General features: G+C 37.4%; 1 protein-coding gene across 1 annotated transcript in view; it reads left to right on the top strand.

Moving 5' to 3' along the window:
- Patronin (calmodulin-regulated spectrin-associated protein patronin) overlaps positions 1-19,988 on the top strand; it is a 760,252-nt gene that overhangs the window by 390,126 nt on the left and 350,138 nt on the right. The window contains exon 10 of the mRNA XM_067151814.2: positions 9,664-9,833. Coding sequence (XP_067007915.2) covers positions 9,664-9,833 — 170 coding nt within the window. The remainder of the gene's footprint in view (positions 1-9,663; positions 9,834-19,988) is intronic.

The following is a 19,988-nucleotide window of genomic DNA, read 5'->3' as shown; positions in this document are numbered from 1 at the left end:
TGCTCGCAGCTGACGTGCTTATAGCTGGGTGGGTGTGAGCGCACGGCGCAGAGTTCGACTTTAAACATCGGGAAGTCTGTCTTGGACCAGCATTCCTGGTACAATATTGATATATTAGGCGTTAATTTGACGTTTTCTTGTAGCTGATATGTTCATTCCTAAAATTTTCTTCTTTCTTTAATACTTTTCTTACGTATCAGCTTACAACTTATTCGCGACACGTCGTCTTGCAAAAATAGGCAGTAATTTTTTTGTTAACCTTTTTGCAGTGTTGAGTTTCTTAACAATCTGAATCCCCGTTTTTTATCTTCCTCACTGCCATCATGATTATATACATTTTGATATTGCATCATTCTGAATTTCTGTGACATTTTACAAAGTTATTCATTCTGCTTAACTTCGCTGTGGGTAATTGCATTCACTCCAACTCGATTGAAACTTCACTTTTGGAACAGTGTAATGGCACAATACATTTCTGAACATTTTTGATTTCTTGTCAGCCAATTGTTATTTTGTTTACCAGTGGTGGATCAGTAAACATTCAAAGGACATTCCATGACCTGTTCTTTGTGCTATCTCGGAGGGGGCACAGCTGTGAGCTTGCATCCGGGAGATGGTGTGTTCAAACACTACTGTCGGCAGCCCTGAAGATTGTTTTCTGTGGTTTCCTATTTTCACACCAGGCAAATGCTGGGGCTGTATCTTAACGAAGGCCACGGCCGCTTCCTTCCCCTCCTAGGCCTTTCCTAACCCCATTGTTGCTATAAGACTTATGTATGTCTGTTTGACGTGAATGACACAATAATATTTTTTTTAAACTTAAAATTTTGTTTGGAGCTTCCAATTTTTTTTTGTTATGTGGTGTGGAAGATTGAGAAACTGTAACTTCCTTGACTGTCTGTTTGTTGTGTGTTTGAGTGTGATATATTTATGTATAATGTTATCAATGAACGTGATGGTGAGTGGATGCTATGAGCTATTCTCCTAATTTCTTTGATGCCAAAACCCCGGGAAATAGCTAGGAAAATCACACAAAGGTAATCTCAGAGAAAACTGATGTAGGGATTATGTTACTAGAACACACTGATAAGTTATTATGACACACTGCGAATAAAACACATCATGTGAAGTTCATCAAGGTAGATGGACCAACTGTGGAACCACTTTATTGTAATTTTCGTCGTCATCTGTATGTGCTTGCCTTGCTATAGATTGTCGCAGCTATTTTTTGATTATTTTTTTTTGCCGGGCTGAGTGGCTCAGATGGTTAAGGCGCTGGCCTTCTAACCCCAACTTGGCAGGTTCGATCCTGGCTCAGTCCGGTGGTATTTGAAGGTGCTCAAATACGACAGCCCCGTGTCGGTAGATTTACTGGCACGTAAAAGAACTCCTGCGGGAATAAATTCTGGCACCTCGGCGTCTCCGAAGACCTTAAAAAGTAGTTCGTGGGATGTAAAACGAATATTATTGTTATTATTATTATTATTATTATTATTATTATTATTATTATTATTATTTGGCTAGGAAGGTCAGCTGAAAATTCTGTAGAACGTAACTCAGTCAGTGAATTATACAGCAGTCACATTGTTGGTTTGCATTGCAGCCATAGTGGAATTTTTATGCATCGTGAATCGTCGAGTCAAAGAGCTTTGCAAGATTAGACGGAACACTTCTCGTACTAGGAATACTTTCACTCCTCAAGGAATAATTACTTCTTAAGACTGAATAACACTGATCAACATAATAATACCGATAACTGTGAAGAAATTAAGCGTACAGTATTCGTCATGCAGAGTATGGCGATAAAAATTGTATAATACAGGCTCGCTTAGATTTTCTCAAAGATGTTCCTAAGAAACGGAACGTACTATAAATAATTAATTTGCTTAAAGCGAAAATTAAGTATCAAAAGGGTGAAAATTTACTTTTATTGATTTAGTGCACCTTCAACCTATGTGGTTAGTCTCTCCCGTTTCATTGAATAAAATGTATATCAAGAGTAATCGCCACTTCAGGCCCTACAAGCACTTGGAGAAAGTGATACTCACACCCAAGATTCTCCGTGTATTTCCTGATGATATTTGCTGACGGTGGATAATTCACACTAAAAGAGAGCATTTCAGCGGGTAATATCACTCGACTTTTAAACAAAGAAGTTGAAGAAGCACTTGTAACTCAAGAAATACCAGCTGAATTCTCAAACATCGCTTCACACTTCCGACAAGTTCAGTGTTCCACATCTCATATAAACAGGAAAAATCAATGAAGGCAGGAAAAAGTAAAGCAAACCCATTTTGTGTATTTTGCGAATCTCAAGTTCACTGGGCTCAAGACTGCAGACTGACTGAAAAGGACATCACGCATCACGTTGCTTTCTGTGCTTGAATCTTGGTAATGCTGTCAAGCAGGGGAAGGTAGTCTGTTCAGAGTGTAAAAGGTCCCATCACTATTCCATCTGAACCACTAGAAACGTAACTTCCCTCATTTTTTTAAAATTTCATTAGGGCCATCTATGGACCACGGTGCTTGTGTTTTAGCTGTTTCTTGATGCCATCGTCGTTGTTTGCCACACTCATTATATATTCTACTGCACAATTAAACAGTCTCTTAAACCTGTTCCTCTGAACTTTACTGTTGATTTGATATTAGTTAAAGTAAGTTCTATCACTTTAATTTTGGATGGAAAATTCTTTAAAATTTGTAAAATTGAAGGTCTTAGTATGCAATCGTATGCCTTCTTAAAATCAACAGATGCTATTACTATAGGCTTGTTTTGTTTTCTGTAGTATGCCATTAATCATTTTAGAGTGGTAATTTGTTCAGCACAACTTCTCCGAGGTCTAAAGCCTCCATGGTATTCTCCTAACTCTTGTGATTCCGGATGCAATGAGTAGTTCTTTATTGTAATGGGAGTAAAAGTGGGTTTTCTGTGTATCCCACTTTTACTCCCATTATAATAAAGAACTACTCACAAAAAAAAAGGTCAGCTTACTACAGTTACATATATAGAGCATTTAATATACTCCTTACACACACGGAACAAGAGAGAGAACTGCTCTTTATCCGTAAACAAGCCCAATATAACAGATTTGAACTAAATATGGTAAACAAAGAAATCAGGAAATTCAAACAGAAGTTACAAACTAATCTAACACCTGAAACAAAAAGAAAGATAAATACGCCAAGTTCACGTTCAACAACCCTAACTTATACACAGTAACGAATTTGTTTAGAAAATATAACTACAAGATCGCGTATTCAACCAGTAATAATACAAAGCAAAAATTCTTTAATTACAATAGTGTTAATTCCCTAGGAAAAAACATACATTCAGAATCAGGAGTTTACAAATTGAAGTGTCATCAATGTGAAAAAAACTTATGTTGGGCAAACAGGGCGAAGTTTTACTGTAAGATACTTAGAGCATGTCAGTGCTGAAAGGCATAAAATATTTTTCGCGATGGGCCAACACATGAGTACAACCGGACATCAGTTCACAACTATAGAGAAGGATTTAACTATATTACGTAAAATAAACAAAGGAGCTCTCCTAAATACATTAGAAAATCTATATATGTATTTAGAGCAAACAAGTAATCAGGACAATAACCTGAATGATACAATTGACAATAGGAACCCTATATTTGAAGGGATATTATCAAATCTTGAAACTTTAGGCAAAAGAAACAACACAGACAATAAAAGGATGAATAAGAACGAGCCTTTGCCATTTTGTACATCCACTACCCCCACCCCTTCTAAAGCCGAAGCCGCGACAGTAAGCGACACGCCTCCTCCCCTCTCCGCATCCTTGCCTCCCCGAAAGGAGGAGCAAACAACGGAACACACACATCATTATTATACAAGACGTAAAGCAGCTTCAAACGTAGCTCCTCCAGGGTCACGGTAGAATTGGAGTTTAACAACAGTAAGGTATGGAACCATTTTATACATTAAGTTACTATGTAAAGACACAGTTTTCATTATAAAAACAAATCCCTATTTTCCTCATTTCATTTCAGAAATTAAGACGAAGCTCCCTTCTCAAAAAGTGAACGGCAATCAGCTTCATAGTTCCGCATTAGGCTCAATTTAAGGCACATTAAGCAAGCTCAAAATAAATTACAGCCAACCTGGAAGGAGTGAAAGAAATGAACATTCAACAATAATTAGAATAGTGTCAAGAAGTTAATCGTTTAAAAAAAAACTTTTAACTGGAAGACACAGATATTTTTAGTGTAACAGAGTTGAAACTTTTAACAACAACTGTTCTAATGAATAGATATAGTTTTTTAAGTAGGCTAACTATGTCTTCATCCTGTCTCATTTCATCAACTCATTAACCCTCACATTGTTTTAACATCATTTTAATTTAATTTATAATCACATAGTTTTTAAGAGGAGCAATGTACCTAAAAATAATGTACTCATAAACTTAGTAATTCACCTAAGCTTAACAACAGCTGAAGATGTTCTCAAGTGAGAACGAAACATGTACTGTTTATAATTAATTTGTTAAAAGGCAAATAACAAGTATCAAAAAGGTGGAAGAATTTCAATTATTATAAGTCTCTGTGATTAGAATTTGATACGGAAAATGAAGCTGATTACTTGCAACACTTACGCCAGTTAAAAACAAAACAAAAAAGTTTGTTGACCTTTCTCGAACTCCACTGCTTTTATCTTGGAAAATTCTAGCAACTTATTTTTGGGTTATGAATGTTTATTTTTCTAATGTTGCCGGAGATTAGGTGGCTTGTTAGATTCATTAGCAAGAATATTAGAACATAAAACACACACATGGGCTTTGGCTCCAAAAGTGATCAGCTTCATGATTGCTGTACTACCCTTTGAATCAATAATAACAGACGCCAGTTCAGAATCTTCTGCTTCCTGATGCACATCACTTTGTCTTTCTAAGGAACCAGTCTTTAACCATGATTTATTTTTAAGCGATAAACAACCAACTGTATATTTTGATAAAAGCATGAACAGGTTGCAAACGTATTATAATAACTCTTTTGCTGTGGCATTCAATGTTGGTCGATATAGTGTTCAGTCGACGTGGCGCTACTGCTCACTCCTGTGCTGTTAACAAAGTGGTCTTGTTATAGCCCGCCTAGCAAAATTCCTTTCTGCCGGCAGTACCTCACTAGCAAACAGCTGTGTTGACAGCTTTTATCCATAAATGTCAGCAATGACTGTAATGATGTGCTGAATGATCGTTCAGTAGACAAACAGTAATTAAGAAAATCGCCGCTCATGCTGCAGTTGCACGCATGACTTCATGCACATAAGATACAAACACATGTCGAATCAGCATCTTTTGTGAAACTCTTTATTACATCATAGCATTTTTTTGCCTGTACAATCAAAGAGCTTATAAAATGTTCGTTTTGAAAAATTGAGTGCACGTGTAAGTAAAGCCACGGACCACCAAACGTGAAACACTGGTCTAGAGTGCCGAGCAAGTGTAATATCTCTTTCAGTATTTTATCATCGAGTAATTCTTTCTAAAGAGCAGAAGAGTATCAGCAACATCATTCATCATATACTTGCTTTGAACCGAATGAATTTTGTAAAAGTTAGGAAAGCCAGCCTTGCATTCATTCTTTGGAAAGAAGTTGGGTCAGCATGTGATGATATAATTTTGGGTCATAATTTCATTTCAGAAAGTTTGGGGGAGTTATCCATACTGTACATTTGTCCATACAAGTGGAATTTTTTTTTCTATTGAAAATAGTGTTTTCCTTATTGTGAAAGTAATTTAGTTTCTGTTTTAGCACATGTACTGCATCAGAAGGGTTAGGTATAGAGCATTTAATCTTGCCTGCATTACCGTTGATGCCTGAACATTTCTCCCCTGCGTTATTTGACGGACTTCCATCAGACATGAATTCCTTAATACCTTCAGTAGGATGTTCGAACTCAAGGATTACTTCGGTTATTATTTAGATCGTTTTATGCATAAAGCAAAATGCATTCAATGGTTTTCATATTTAAAACAATCTTAGAAGATATATTGTAGTCAAAATAAATAAATATTTGGTACAGTTATGTAATTACACGTTATAAATTCCATATTTGAGCCTGTATTGTCAAAGTATCGTCTTGTGAAAACATCGTTCTAGGAGCTGAGAGCAAAGGCAAATGTAATGTGGTGCACATGATGCGATTTTTCAGAAAAAACTGATTCAGTGTAATATCTTCCTTGTCTTCCTCAAATTTAACTTAGCCATATTTGCAGTCAAGTGGCTAAGCACCAAACTGTGGCGGTTAACTTGTTAATGCTCAGGCCTACGGAACATTTAGTTATGCAACAATAGATCAGGCACCATTATGTGAGATTTTGTTGTTAATAACCAAGAACCAGCAACAGAATATTAGGTTTTCAATACCTCCTACTAGAGCTGTCGATCGATTACAAATTTTGATCCGTTAACCGAATGCCTTTAATTGATTAATCGGTCGATTAATCAAATTTTAATTGGGTTCACACAGTATCTTTGAAAGCTTTATTTAAACTTAATTGTAGAGTGTGTGCTGTGCACCGAAAATTGTCGTAGTTTGCTGTCTCAGCTCCTAGAACGAGTGACAACTTTGTCTTCCAATCCCCATTCAGGAGTTAGCGGCATTGTGATTTTCTCCATGATGTTTAACTTGTAATGCTGAATGACAATACTACACATGAGCTGCGGTTAGATATGGATTTGTAACTGAAGTTCACAAACACTGAATGAGAACATATACTGTCTGCACACGAACCAAAGTTTAAGTTGTCACATTTTCTGTTGTGTCTTTCTAGCAATTGGTATCTGCCCATTTCCACATTACCTGGAAATTCCTTGAAATTTCTTAACGACAGTTGCTTCAAATACCTTCCCCACATCTCTCCATTATGCCTCCTGACTATTTCGCTAATGTCTGCAAATAGTATGAGAGAAATATGTGAACTTCAGCTTACTTTAATGACCATTCCATCATACAGTAGCTAAGGTTAGCACACCAAATTGCAAATAATAATACAATACACAGGTTTTGTGCCACAAAAAGCATTCATTTTTCCTTCACTGCACTACAGTTTTAATCAGTTCGATTAATTGGGTAAAGCACATTGATCAGTTAATCGGATTTTTAGGTTATTCAGTTCAATTAATCAATTAAATTGACAGCTCTATCTATTACTATTTTATTACATACGAATTTCAGAGGAACGTACAGGCAAATAAGTGTCGAACTCGTAAAACAAATAGCACAAAAAGAAGGAAGTAGTAATATCATTCGTAAATTCAGACTGACGAGGAATCCAACCGACATCCTTCCACGTATACCACCTGTGCTAGCACATCTACTACCAGGGCTTTGAGATGACATAATTAATTATTAACTTAATGAAACCTTATGACCTTGCTGTATGTATTACTAAATTGCTTGTTGAAATTAAGTTACATAAATCCAAATAGCCAACTGTACACTTGTGTGATACAGTAAAAATCAAGCATGGACTAATGATAATAGCAGTAATTCGTACTACATACCTTAGATATGGGGGAGGATGTTGCAGAATGCTAATTACCACTTGGCGAATCAATTCTTTCAACAAGGCAGATAGATAGTTGATGCGTCTCTTGTAACCCTGCCTTATGATTGTAGCACGTTTCTCTTCTGTTACAGTTGTTTAAATTCAAACTTAGTTCTTTAGACTCTTTAGGCGATAGATGGTATGAATATTTTTTGAAAATTGTCGCTTAGTGAGTTGAGCGTAACACCGTCAGTTTTAGCCAAAATATTCCCATGTTGTATTTCTGCTTGCATAAATGGCCACAGGTTGGATCCAGTTGTGTAACAGTGGCTCAGACATGACTTGGTGGCAGGATGTAGTTTTTATAGTGCACTATGTCTTCTGCTATGGCAAACCAAACCCTGAAAGACCTTGTCCTACAAGGCAACTGCTGCTCAGCCAGAAGGCCTGCAGATTATGAGGTGTGGTGTGGACACTATAGCTCCTCATTTGTTATCACGTAAGCTGAGTGGACCTCGAACTGCACTGTCTTCTGCTATGGGCTAGTCTCGGTCGCATGCGAAAGTGACTGAGATATGAGCAGCCAGTCCCTCATAGGGTCAGTTGGTGCATGCATTTCAGAGGGTTTGACAGGCTATTATACAATGGCAACAGTATGCCCCTTCAATGATGCCTTAGGCATGTATGAGGAGCTGTTGAGGTTCCAACCAGCCTTTGATTGTGTTGTGTCATCCTGCAGATGAACAAAACATCTGCTCACATATTTTTTACTTTGTAAAAAATAGTACTTTTGGTTTGAGTCACCTTCTTTGTGGGGATATTTTTCAGTGGCATCAATAGCATAGTGTTAATACCATAACATTTCCATGTCCTTCAGTAAACTGCTTAAATGAACTTTGGAAGGCAGGGGCAACAAACCTTGGTTTAAAGAACTCTAACCTTCACAGGATTTAATGCTAAACGATACACTAAGAAATAGTCATTTTTGACCGCATTCTTTATCATGGTACCTACTGTCATACCCTGATTTTCCTTGAGGTTCTCCATTACTCTGATTTGTGTCACTCACTTCCCTCTCCAATTCATTTATTCTGGCTTTGGCTACAGACTCGCTACTCTTTTCTCTAGTCAAATTCCTGTTCTAAAGCTTAATTTTTTCTTACAAATAGAAACTTTCTTAATTACATCTTTGTGTTTGTTAGGTGAATTAAAAGTGGAAGTGGACTTAAGACACGCATTACTCATTGAAAGGGATGATTCAGAGATTTCAGGGATAGGCCGGCAACTTGTGTGTGCTGTCACTTGCTGGGCTTTGCTTCCTTTTCCTGGTCAGAACCTGTGTTGTTGGTACTGCTTCCGATGTTAAGTATCGTGTCAGTCTCTGCTGTTAATCACAAATATTAGCCTTCATATTGTACTTTGTATGAAAATGAACATCGCACACATAGGACTTGGATTTCTGTCCTTCTGGAGAATAGTGTATGTCCATTTCAAAAACACGTATTTATTTTTGAGTGGAATACAGAAATGTCGTAACTCGTTATTGCCCTTCTAACTTGACCTACAACCTGTTACAATACAACAAAGCTTGTCTTCTTCAAAAGAAGTAAGAATGAACTTGCAGATATACACTTTAAAATGTACTTAAACACTCCCAGATCCATGAACATTAACCAGGAACTGAACACAAGGTCCTAAATCAGCTTGCGATCACCACACCACTGTCATTGGCAAGACAGCTCAGATAATAGAGCCCGGCCGTCCCAGTTTGATAGTATTTAAAGCTGCTCAAATATATCAGTTTTGTGTGGCACGTAAAAGAATCGGTGCAAGATGAAATTCCAGCACCCTGGCATCTCCAAAAACCATAAAAGTTGTTAGTGAGACTGAAAATCCTCCTCCTCTTTCTTCTTCTTCTTCTTCTTCTTCTGTTACGATCATTATTATTAATTATTACAAAATTAATTAAAACAGATGTTCACATTCACCAGTAGATTTTGAAGTGAAACCCTGATATTTCTTGTGTATTTGTAACTAGTTAATTTTTATAATTGTATTAACATTTTGCCTATAAAATGTTCCACATAGTTGCTTTAGCTTCTTTGATCATTGTTCTGATGAAGATGAATTTGTGTGTTTAGACGATTCAAATAGCAACAGCCATGTTATGGCCTCCCAGTTGCACAATATTCGTATGAAGCTGGAGGAGAAACGACGGCGAATCGAGAGCGAGAAACGACGTATGGAGGTAGTGATGAACAAACAGCGCCAAAAAGTGGGCAAGGCTGCATTTCTACAAGCAGTTACCAAGGTATCTCATATTATACAACTGTATACAGTGTTATGGTTTCTATGTATAATTATATCATTTTGTTCCTTATGAACAAGAATTCCTTCCCAGTTATATATATTTATTTTTTGTCAGAAAGTAAAATTGTTCATTAGAGATCGAAGATGCAACCGACAGTTGTTGCAAAATTTCTTTCTAAATTTTGAATAATTTGAATAGATGAAGTCTGTTTGACATTCAGTCTTAACCAAGATAACTGTGTATAGTCTAAATTGTGGCAAATATTAATTTATAGGTAGGAGCATTAGAGATTTGAATAATTTACCAAAGGAGATGTTCAATATATTTCCAAATTTTTTGCAATCATTTAAAAAAGGCTAGGAAAACAACAGGTAGGATATATGTCACTTGGACGACTGCCCTAAATTCAGATCAGTGTTTATTGATTGATTGATTGATTGATTGATTGATTGATTGATTGATTGAACAAGCAAAAGGCTTTGCATTACTGGTACTTAAATGACAAATATTTGAAAGGAAAAGCCAGATAGATATATGTCGGGATGTTGAGGTGTGTGCCCAGCTAGATAGACTTTGGTTGATTTCGTAATGGGAATGCACTCTTTGAGGTACTCTTCTTCTCACAGTAAGCTGAAGAGTAGTGCTAGGGGAATGCAATAACATCCTTATTCACATTTTACATACGTAATTTTTCTCATTTTTAATATCTTTAAACAAATTTTTTCTGTTGTAGATAACTTGATGGATCATAGGTAGGTTGCGTGACTGATTCCAGATTAGCAGATTTAATATCAGTTGAGGTGTCTCTACCAACCACCACAGAAGCACGCAATAGTGATTATATACCTCCCTATAGGGTTGGCGTCAGCAGGAAGGGCATCCGGCCGTAAAACAGGGCCGGATCCCCATGTGCGACACAGTTCGCACCCACGACCCCACGGGTCTGGGAAAAACAGTAGAAGAAGAAAGAATATCAGTTGAGGTGTCAATGTTTGAAGGACAGGAAAATACCTTGGCCCTCCATGTCATAATTATTGCCATATTACTGATCTTTTCATGCCACACTCCGTATCTGCCTGACAAAATTAACTTGCCTTTAGAAACTGTTTGGTAGAGTCCTGCGTTTAGCATGATAGGAAATGGGTTCGCCACTTTAGTAAGGCTATAAGTCAGGTAGTTATGATTTGCTTTCATTCACAGTCTGCCTCTTTCTTTCCTTTCATTTTGAATTTAGTTCCTCATTGCAGTTCCCGTTTTTTAAAGTTTTATAAAAATATGCTGTAGTACAGGGGATAGCAACGGAAAGCTTCAGTAATATACCGAGTACTTATCACATTTTCAAATGATCTACCGTTTGAACAAGTGCAATCCAACATCATATTTTAAAAGTCACTTAATAAAACAGTAAGGTTATATATAAAAAAGGAACAAGGCAATGAAATGAACATATATTGGAATAAATCCTACTGGGAATAGCTGTAAAATATATGTTTGCTAACAGCTTTTTATTTAGTGTGAAACTTGACAGGAACTTTTCTCAACAATAGCCATTGTGATCAAATGTTCATCAGTTAACCTTGTTTTTGATTGAACTTCATGCTTGAAAACAAAGGTTGACAAGATACATTGAGAAAACAAGGCTTCAAACAAAGCGCAACATCGGTCAGTATAGGATACTTCTCTTGCTGTGGACTCGCAGACTAACATTTCTTAGGTTTTGCAAAGCTTTTCATACAAAGAATGGGTAAAAATGACAATTACTGAACAAGTGGCCGTGCATTTTGGGTCACATAGTTTGAGCTTGCATCTGGGAGTTGTTAATAATAATAATAATAATAATAATAATAATAATAATAATGATAATAATAATAATAATATTTATTTATTTATTTATTTACAGAGTTTACGCCCACATTGGAGCACTTAAATCAGACTACAACAAATTTGTCTTCCTTTTCTTCTCCCAAAAAGTCTTGAGTCTGGTTGACCTGGCTGCCCTCTCCGCATCCGTTATAACATATTGTTTCCTCTGTACAGTGGTCAGAGGAAGCCTGATGCATTTATTCTTCAAAATATTTTTCTCGCCTCTGTTTTCTATGGTTTGCATGGTAATATTCAACTCCTCCAAATCACTTTGGACTTCTTTAAACCAATTGTTTTTTGATTTACTACTCCAAAAGTAATTAAATAATTGTTTTAAAACTCTGTTATCACTTTGTCGAAATAATAATAACAGCAACAGCAGCAGCAGCAGCAGCAGCAACAACAACAACAACAATCATATGGCCTCAGCTACTGTGAGCAGACATTTCAATTTCAGTGGCCATCTGCTCATCAATTTTGACGTTTTGTTTTACTCTAGGCCCACTAGACGGCAGACCGAGTAAACCAAATCTCTCTTGGGCGTCTATGGCTGAGATTTAATTAATTTTGTGGGGTAAACACCAAATGTGTCACCAGAGATCTTTTACATGCCAACATCGTACGACATGGAGTGTCGAATGGACTTTTTTCTGCCCTTCAAAATCTGACTACCTCTGCCGGGTTTTGAATCCGCTATCTTGGGAACCAGAGGCCGACACTCTACCACTGATCCACAGAGGCAGCTAACCTTGTAGTGTATTCTGTAAACAAACAAGCTAAACTACTCAATATTTTAACAGAGGTGAAGGTTTTTAACCAAGTTCATAAAAGATCATGTAGCACTCAGCTTATAATGCTTAATATGACTTCTATCACCATTAAGGAAATTTAAAGTAACTTATGTCATGGCCTGTAAAACATTGCCGTGTGTGTGTGTTTTTTTTGAACGGATTAGGGTTTTTATCACAGACCTTGGTAGGTCTCCCACGAGTCCAACCTGTCGTCCACGTAATGGGAGATGGGCAACGTCATCAAGTAGGGAATAGCCTGTGGGTGTGAAGCACAGTGGGGACTGTGTGGGCCCCGAGACCGCTACGGTAGCTGTGAAGGCCCTGCAGGAATTCTGAAAAAGATGGCGGCTAACGGGGCTCTTGTGAAGTCACAACAGGCCTAGCAAGCCAGTGATGGATATTAACCCGCTTTCAAGGAAACAAGGAACAATAAGCCGGACGGATGTAACAGACGACGACCCTGGTGAGGAACAGGATTACGAATTGGCACACTGAATATACAAACATTGACCGGAAAAATAGAAGAGGTTATAGACATGATGGAAAGAAGAAAACTGGATATACTAGGGCAGGCAGTGACTAAGTGGACGGGTTGAGGGTAGGAGAGAGCTTCGGAATGCTTTTTGGTTGTACTGGATAGGAAATGATGAGGGAAAGCGAAATTGAGTAGGAGTGGTAGTAAGAAATGGATTGAAAGAGGAAATAAAAGGGATAAGTGACAGAGTGATAAAAGTCAAAATAACAGTCAAAGGAAAAACCTGGGAAATTGTACAAGTGTATGCTCCACAAGCAGGATGCACACAACAGGATAAAGATGACTTTGAGGAAGAATTGGAGAGATATTTGAATGGACAAAATAACGTAGTAATGGGGGACTTGAATGCCCATGTAGGCATGGAAAGGAATGGTTATGAGAACGTGCTTGAAGCGGAAGGAAAGGGAAATAGAAATAAGAAAGGAGAAAGACTACTGGATTTGTACAAAAGAAATAGGATGATGGTCGAGAATGCGTGGTTCAAAAAGAGAGAAAGCCATAAGATAACGTGGTATAGCAGTGACTGGTCTAGGAAATCCATTGTAGATTACATGATCTACGACTGGGAAATGAAGAGGAATGTTATAGATGGAAGGATAATACCATCAGAGGCCCTAGATAGTGACCACAGACTACAGGTAATGAAACTGAGAACAATGACGGAAAGGAAGAGAACAGAGAAGCAAGAAAGATGTATCAAAATATGGAAACTGAAGGAAAAAACAAAGGAAGAATACCAGAAAAAAAAATATTGAACGTACCAACAGATGATACGAAAACAGGAGAGAAGGAACGGGAAAGGTTCAAGAGGACACTAGTAAAAACTGCAGAGGAAGTTTGTGGGAGAACTAGTGCCAGGAAAAGATGCATGGAGACCCCATGGTGGAACAACAGAGTCAGAGCGGCAGTTAGGGAGAAGAATAAAGCTTTCAGAGTGTGGTTTCAACGGAGACAAGACAAGAAAAGGAAGAAGCTAAAAAGGTTGTAACAGAGAAGAAAAAATGGATGGAAAAGTGGACAAACATGATGGCAGAGGATAGCAAAGGAAATAAAAAAGTACTATATGGAATGGTCAAGAGTAAGAGGAAAGGCATGAGTGAAGATGTTATAATGATAGACAAAAATGGAAATGAAGTGCAGGAAATGGAGAAACTCAAAGGAATGTGGAAGGAGTAGTGAATATTTACTAAACTCAGAAGAGTGCACTGAGGAGGAAAGTAGGAAGCAGGGAGGAAGTAAGAAATATGGAGAAAGAAAAAGACTTAACATGGGCAGAAGTGGAGCTAGCACTGGTGAGGATGAAAGGAGGGAGAGCCCCAGGTATAGATGAAGTGAGTATTGAGATGGTGAAGGCAACAGGAGAGGTAAGGAAACAGTGGCTTTATCATGTGTTGAAAGTAGTATGGAAGGAAAGGAAGACCCCTGAAGATTGGAAGAAGGGGGTAATCATAACCATTTTCAAGAAGGGGAATAAGAACTATTGGGGAGTCACATTGATATGCCACTGTGCAAAGGTGTTTGAGAAGATTCTGGAGAATAGAATCAGAAAGAGGGTGGAAGAAAAGCTAAGAGAAGAGCAGTATGGTTTCAGTTTGGGAAGCTCCACAGTAGATCTTATATTCTCAGTAAGACAGCTACAAGAGCGTCATTACGAATGGGGTAAGGATCTTGTGATGGCCTTCGTGGACTTTGAGAAAGCTTATGACCGTGTGAGTAGAAACAAGGTATGGAAAGCCTTGCAGAGAAAAGCTGTCGAGGAACAGACCGTAGAATGGGTGAAGGAGGTGTACAATGGGAGTGTCAGTTGTGTGAAAATAGGAGAGAGAACAGGCTGGTTTGAGCAAAAAGATGGATTAAAACAGGGAAGTGCTGTGTCACCTTTGCTCTCCGTGGTAACAGTGGACGAGATAATGACAAAAGTGGCAAGGAAAATTGGAGAAGGAAAAATGAAAGTGATGATGTTTGCAGATGACCTGTTAGTTTGGGAAGGAAGAGGATATCCAGGAACAGTTAAATGCTTGGGTAGATGAGGTGTGAAACACTATGGAATGAAATTTAATGCCCAAAAGAGCGAGATAGTGATCACACTAGTAAGAAGGAGAGACCTAGGAGAGGGATAATGCTTGGAGGGGAACAGCTGAGGAAGGTAGAGTTTCAAGTACTTGGGAAGTATCACAGAGGAAAGTGGAAGAATGATAAGGAAATAATCGAGTGTGGAAGACAAGCAGGAGCATTCCTGAAAAGTGTCAGAAGCCTGGTTTGGAGTAAGGATGTCCCTCAGAGAAGCTACATGTACTATATATGGGATAGGATGGGAAATGCGAAGGTTTGAGATATAGTAAAAGAAGAGTCACTACAGGATAGGATAGAGGCAGATGGTATGGACACATGAAGAGAATGACAGGGGAAAGGATACCGAGGAGGATGCACGACCAAGAGACAGGTGGAAGAAAGGAGTGGAGGAGTGCATATAGAGAAGAGGAGATGGAGAGGCTCATGTTCCAAGCAGACCCAGCCAACAGCTGGAGACCTTGAAGTATATTAGGTAGATTGGTAATGGTATATTTTTTGTTTGTTTTAATTACACTGTAATATTATAAATACAAAATAATATTTCAACAATAATTTTTTTTTTTTAACTTCGCTCCAGCTTGAAAGTCTAAGGTGTAAGATAGAAGACTTCGTCCAGTAGAGCGTTATCTGGAAAGGTGCCCATAACACTGGCAGCATTTCCTCGCTGGATAGCAATTCCTATTCGCTGTCTCAGGAATTCTGTCTCCAGTGATTGCTGTTGTTTTGTGGGGTAAAACATTATTAGCTAGTAACTCTGATACATTGACATTATAGTTCTTTGAATATACACTACTTTCTGTTTTATTTATTATTATTTATTTACATAGTTTACGCCCACATTGGAGCACTTAAATCAAACCCAAATACATTTACGTTAATGAAAAATTAACTGAAGATTTAGCTTGCATCATCTTCTTCCTTTCCCAAAACCTCTTCATTCTGGCTGACCTGGCTGCCCTTTCTTCATCAGATATGACATATTGTTTGTGTTGTACAATTCTTAATGACAATCTTATTTGTTTGTTCTTGAGAATCCTTTTTTCTTCTCTATTTTCAATTTGCTTCATTGTAATATTCAGCTCTTCTAAATCATTCTGAACTTCTTTAAACCAATTAATTTTTGTTTTACTTTTCCAAAAGTAATGAAATAGTTGTTTTATTATCCTATTATCATTTAATCTAGAAAGATGACAGAAAAAGGCAATTCTTCTTTTTCTCATCGTATCTGTTATAGATTCACTTTCCCTATAAACCACTGCGTTAGGCAATAACCTGCATTGTCCATCCACCTGATGTTTTTTATTAATGATTGTTCTGAGTATCCTTCTGTCAACCTTTTGTAGTGTATCAGCTGTTGCTTTGGTGTTCAACTTAAACAGTGTTTCACAAGCATAAGTCGCTTCAGGTTTAATGACGGAACAGTAATGTTGAAGTTTAGCATTTCGTGACCTTGGAATGACAAGGTTCTATCTGCCATTTCTATTATTTGGAGAAACTTGCAGTTGAAAATTCAAACCATCATAATTTTGTTCAGCTTTAACAAAAACACTTCAAATTTTCTGAATTACCTGATACACACAATAGACACAAATGCACTGTGTCAGAAAATCAATATCGTTTCAATTTTACCATAAACTGAAAGCGTAAAAATGCAGTTAGAACCTTGTCTGCTCAAGATAACGTTAAATCGTAAGTTGACAAGGTTCTATGTGCTCTTAGAACCTTTTCTTGTTACATTTCACAGGATTAATACTTTATAATGCCTTGTTTGCTATCGTATACAATGGAATATTTCAGATAAAATTTGCATCTTCACCTGTTATTACATTTTATACGTTAAATATTTCAATTATTCATTGGGATGGAATAACTAAAATGAGAAAACCGGTTAATTAATGTCAGAAATTTCAACTTATTATATTTATTACAAAAAGTATACAATATACCCATGTTGTTGTTGTTGTTTGCGTCATCAGTCCACAGACTGGTTTGATGCAGCCTTCCATACCACCCTATCCTGTGCTAACCTTTTCATTTTTACGTAACTATTGCATCCTACATCTGCTCTAATCTGCTTGTCATATTCATACCTTGGTCTACCCCTACCGTTCTTACCATCTACACTTTCTTCAAAAACCAACTGAACAAGTCCTGGGTGTCTTAAGATGTGTCCTATCATTCTATCTCTTCTCTTCGTCAAATTTAGCCAAATCGATCTTCTCTCACCAATTCGATTCAGTATCTCTTCATTCGTGATTCGATCTATCCATCTCACCTTCAGCATTCTTCTGCGACACCAGATTTCAAAAGCTTCTATTCTCTTTCTTTCCGAGCTAGTTATCGTCCATGTTTCACTTCCATACAACACCACACTCCAGAAGAAAGTCTTCAGAAATATTTTTATCATTCCTATATCAATGTTTGAAATAAGCAAATTTCTTTTCATAAGAAAGCTCTTCCTTGCTTGTGCTAGTCTGCATTTTAAGTCCTAGTTATTTCTGCCATCATTAGTTATTTTACTACCCAAGTAACAATATTCACTTCCTTTAAGACTTCATTTCCTAATCTAATATGTCCTGCATTACCTGCCTTCGTTCGACTGCACTCCATTACTTCTGTTTTGGACTTATTTATTTTCATCTTGTACTCCTTACCCAAGAATTCGTCCGTACCATTCAGCAGCTTCTAGAGATCTTCTGCAGTCTCAGATAAAATAACAATATTATCGGCAAATCTCAAGGTTTTGATTTCCTTTACTGCCTGTTGTATGTAAACATTGAAAAGGAGGGGAGACAAACTACAGACTTGCATCACTCCTTTCTGGATTGCTGCTTCTTTTTCAAAGCCCTCGAATCTTATGACTGCAGACTGAGTTTTATATAGATTGTAGATAATTCTTCGTTCTCGCTATCTGATCCCAATCACCTTCAGAATCTTAAATAGTTTGGTCCAATCAACATTATCTAATGCCTTTTCTAGATCTACGAATGGCATGTACATGGGTTGTCCTCTTTATTCGATCCTCTAGGATCTTCATGTAGACAACCCGTGGCTGAGAATCAGGAGAGTGGCTGAGCACAAACTGAACTTCATGTAGTACCTGACTAAATGTTATAGAACTCACTTTTGTGAAGGGAATCAATTTGTAGTTCAGAAGCTTCGCAGGGGCACCAAAGTCTTTAAAATTAGTGTCCTTCATTTGCACAATCTTGTAAGGTCTTGTTCTATTGATGCCTTTCAAAATTCTGATTAGTCCTAAGGGAGAGAAAAATTCATTAACCCGCATGGCTTTTTCAATGCAACTATGTACGTTGTCCACTTCCTGAATACACGAGTGACCTGGAGTGGAATATTTCATTGTGATGCGCTTCACATCATTGTTGTCTCTCAAAAAATCTAACACAACAAATGAAATATTCGCATTCCTATTCTGCGGAACACACGAGTCGCTCCATGCTATCAGTTCATCAATATTGTTCTCTACAATTACTCTATCCAGTACTACCCTGCATGCACTGGCGATATCATTTCCTGTTCTTCCTGATTGTACCTCAGTCCAGAGAGCGCAGTAAACTTGTCTTGTTGTTGACAAAATAACGGTCAAATTATACGTGTTCAATTTTCTTCTATAAAAGAAAATTTATTTCTGCCCTAGGACAAGCAATCACATTCTGTAGATCAAAACTTAATACAAGTATATCCTTGTTTTTTCTGTCTCTATCTCTTTCAGCTCGAGACAGAGTTCTATTCAGGAAATGCTCTTCGTATTCTGTTTTCTGCTGCTCAGTTGTTATATGCTGACCCTCCGAAACTTTATAAGCTTCACACACATCGCAGCGATCACTCTTCGGCTTGTGAAAGTCTAGATTGTACTCCGTAACTAAGATACGCCTATACAAGCTTTGCTTCGTGGATTGCGGGGATGATGATTTTGCAGATGTGATTGGATGAAAATATTATAAACTGTATTTCTATTGGATCGCTGGCTAACGAACAGCCAATCACTGCTTTAAGCTCACATGCAACAAGGAAGTAAAATTGACAAGGGTGTATCTGCTAGCCAGGAAAAAGGTGGAACAAAACAAGGTTCTATCTGCTCCACACTCGCAGATAGAACCTTGTCTTGTTTAAGTGTGATTAAACAGTCTGCAGATAGAACTTTGTCACACTCGTAGTTTCCACATTTTCTCACAGATGGCATCATAGTGCTTGTTTTCGAATAGAACACGTCAAATGGAACCCTGTAGTGTAAAAATATGACTTTCACAAATTTTGTCAGATAGAACCTTGTCATTCTAAGGTCGCGATTTATTGAAAGAGATTTTTTCTTGTACGTTGGCCATGTAATTCGTTGTGCTGTTTTTAACTTAAATGTTCTGCTTTCTATTGATGATTTTTCATTGGTGTTCCAAGTTATAATTTCACCAAGATATTTAAACTTATTCACAATTTTAATTTGTTTGGTATTGGCTAAGGTAATGGTTGGTGCTGTAACAGGGAAGGTTGGCATTATTTCTGTTTTTTCATATGAAATTTGCAATCCAACTTTTCTTGCTATGTTATCAAGTTCTTCTATTTGCAATTTAGCTTCTTCCGTATCATTAGCAAGTAATATTTTATATTTACAGAAAGTTCATGATGTCAGTAATATACAGAATCAATCAGTTTTATGGAAGAACGTTTAAGAGGAGACATATTTACAATAAGTGGAAGGCACTGTGTTTCTGAAGTTGTGCAGAAAGATTGGAAGCAAAAGTGTTGTGTAGAATCTGTGGAAGTGAGAATTTGTGCATCAGGCCTGTGCAAGATCACTCATCAGCTTCATTTCAGTGTGTCTGTCTCAAACAAAGAACTTGCCAAATTTAAGGGATGCTTGTTCATGTGCTTTAAAAT

The sequence above is a fragment of the Anabrus simplex genome, chromosome 7 (assembly GCF_040414725.1).
Source record: "Anabrus simplex isolate iqAnaSimp1 chromosome 7, ASM4041472v1, whole genome shotgun sequence".
In the NCBI taxonomy this organism is placed as follows: domain Eukaryota; kingdom Metazoa; phylum Arthropoda; class Insecta; order Orthoptera; family Tettigoniidae; genus Anabrus; species Anabrus simplex.
The sequence above is the reverse complement of the archived record's forward strand: the minus strand, read 5'-3'. Positions and strand labels throughout refer to the sequence as shown.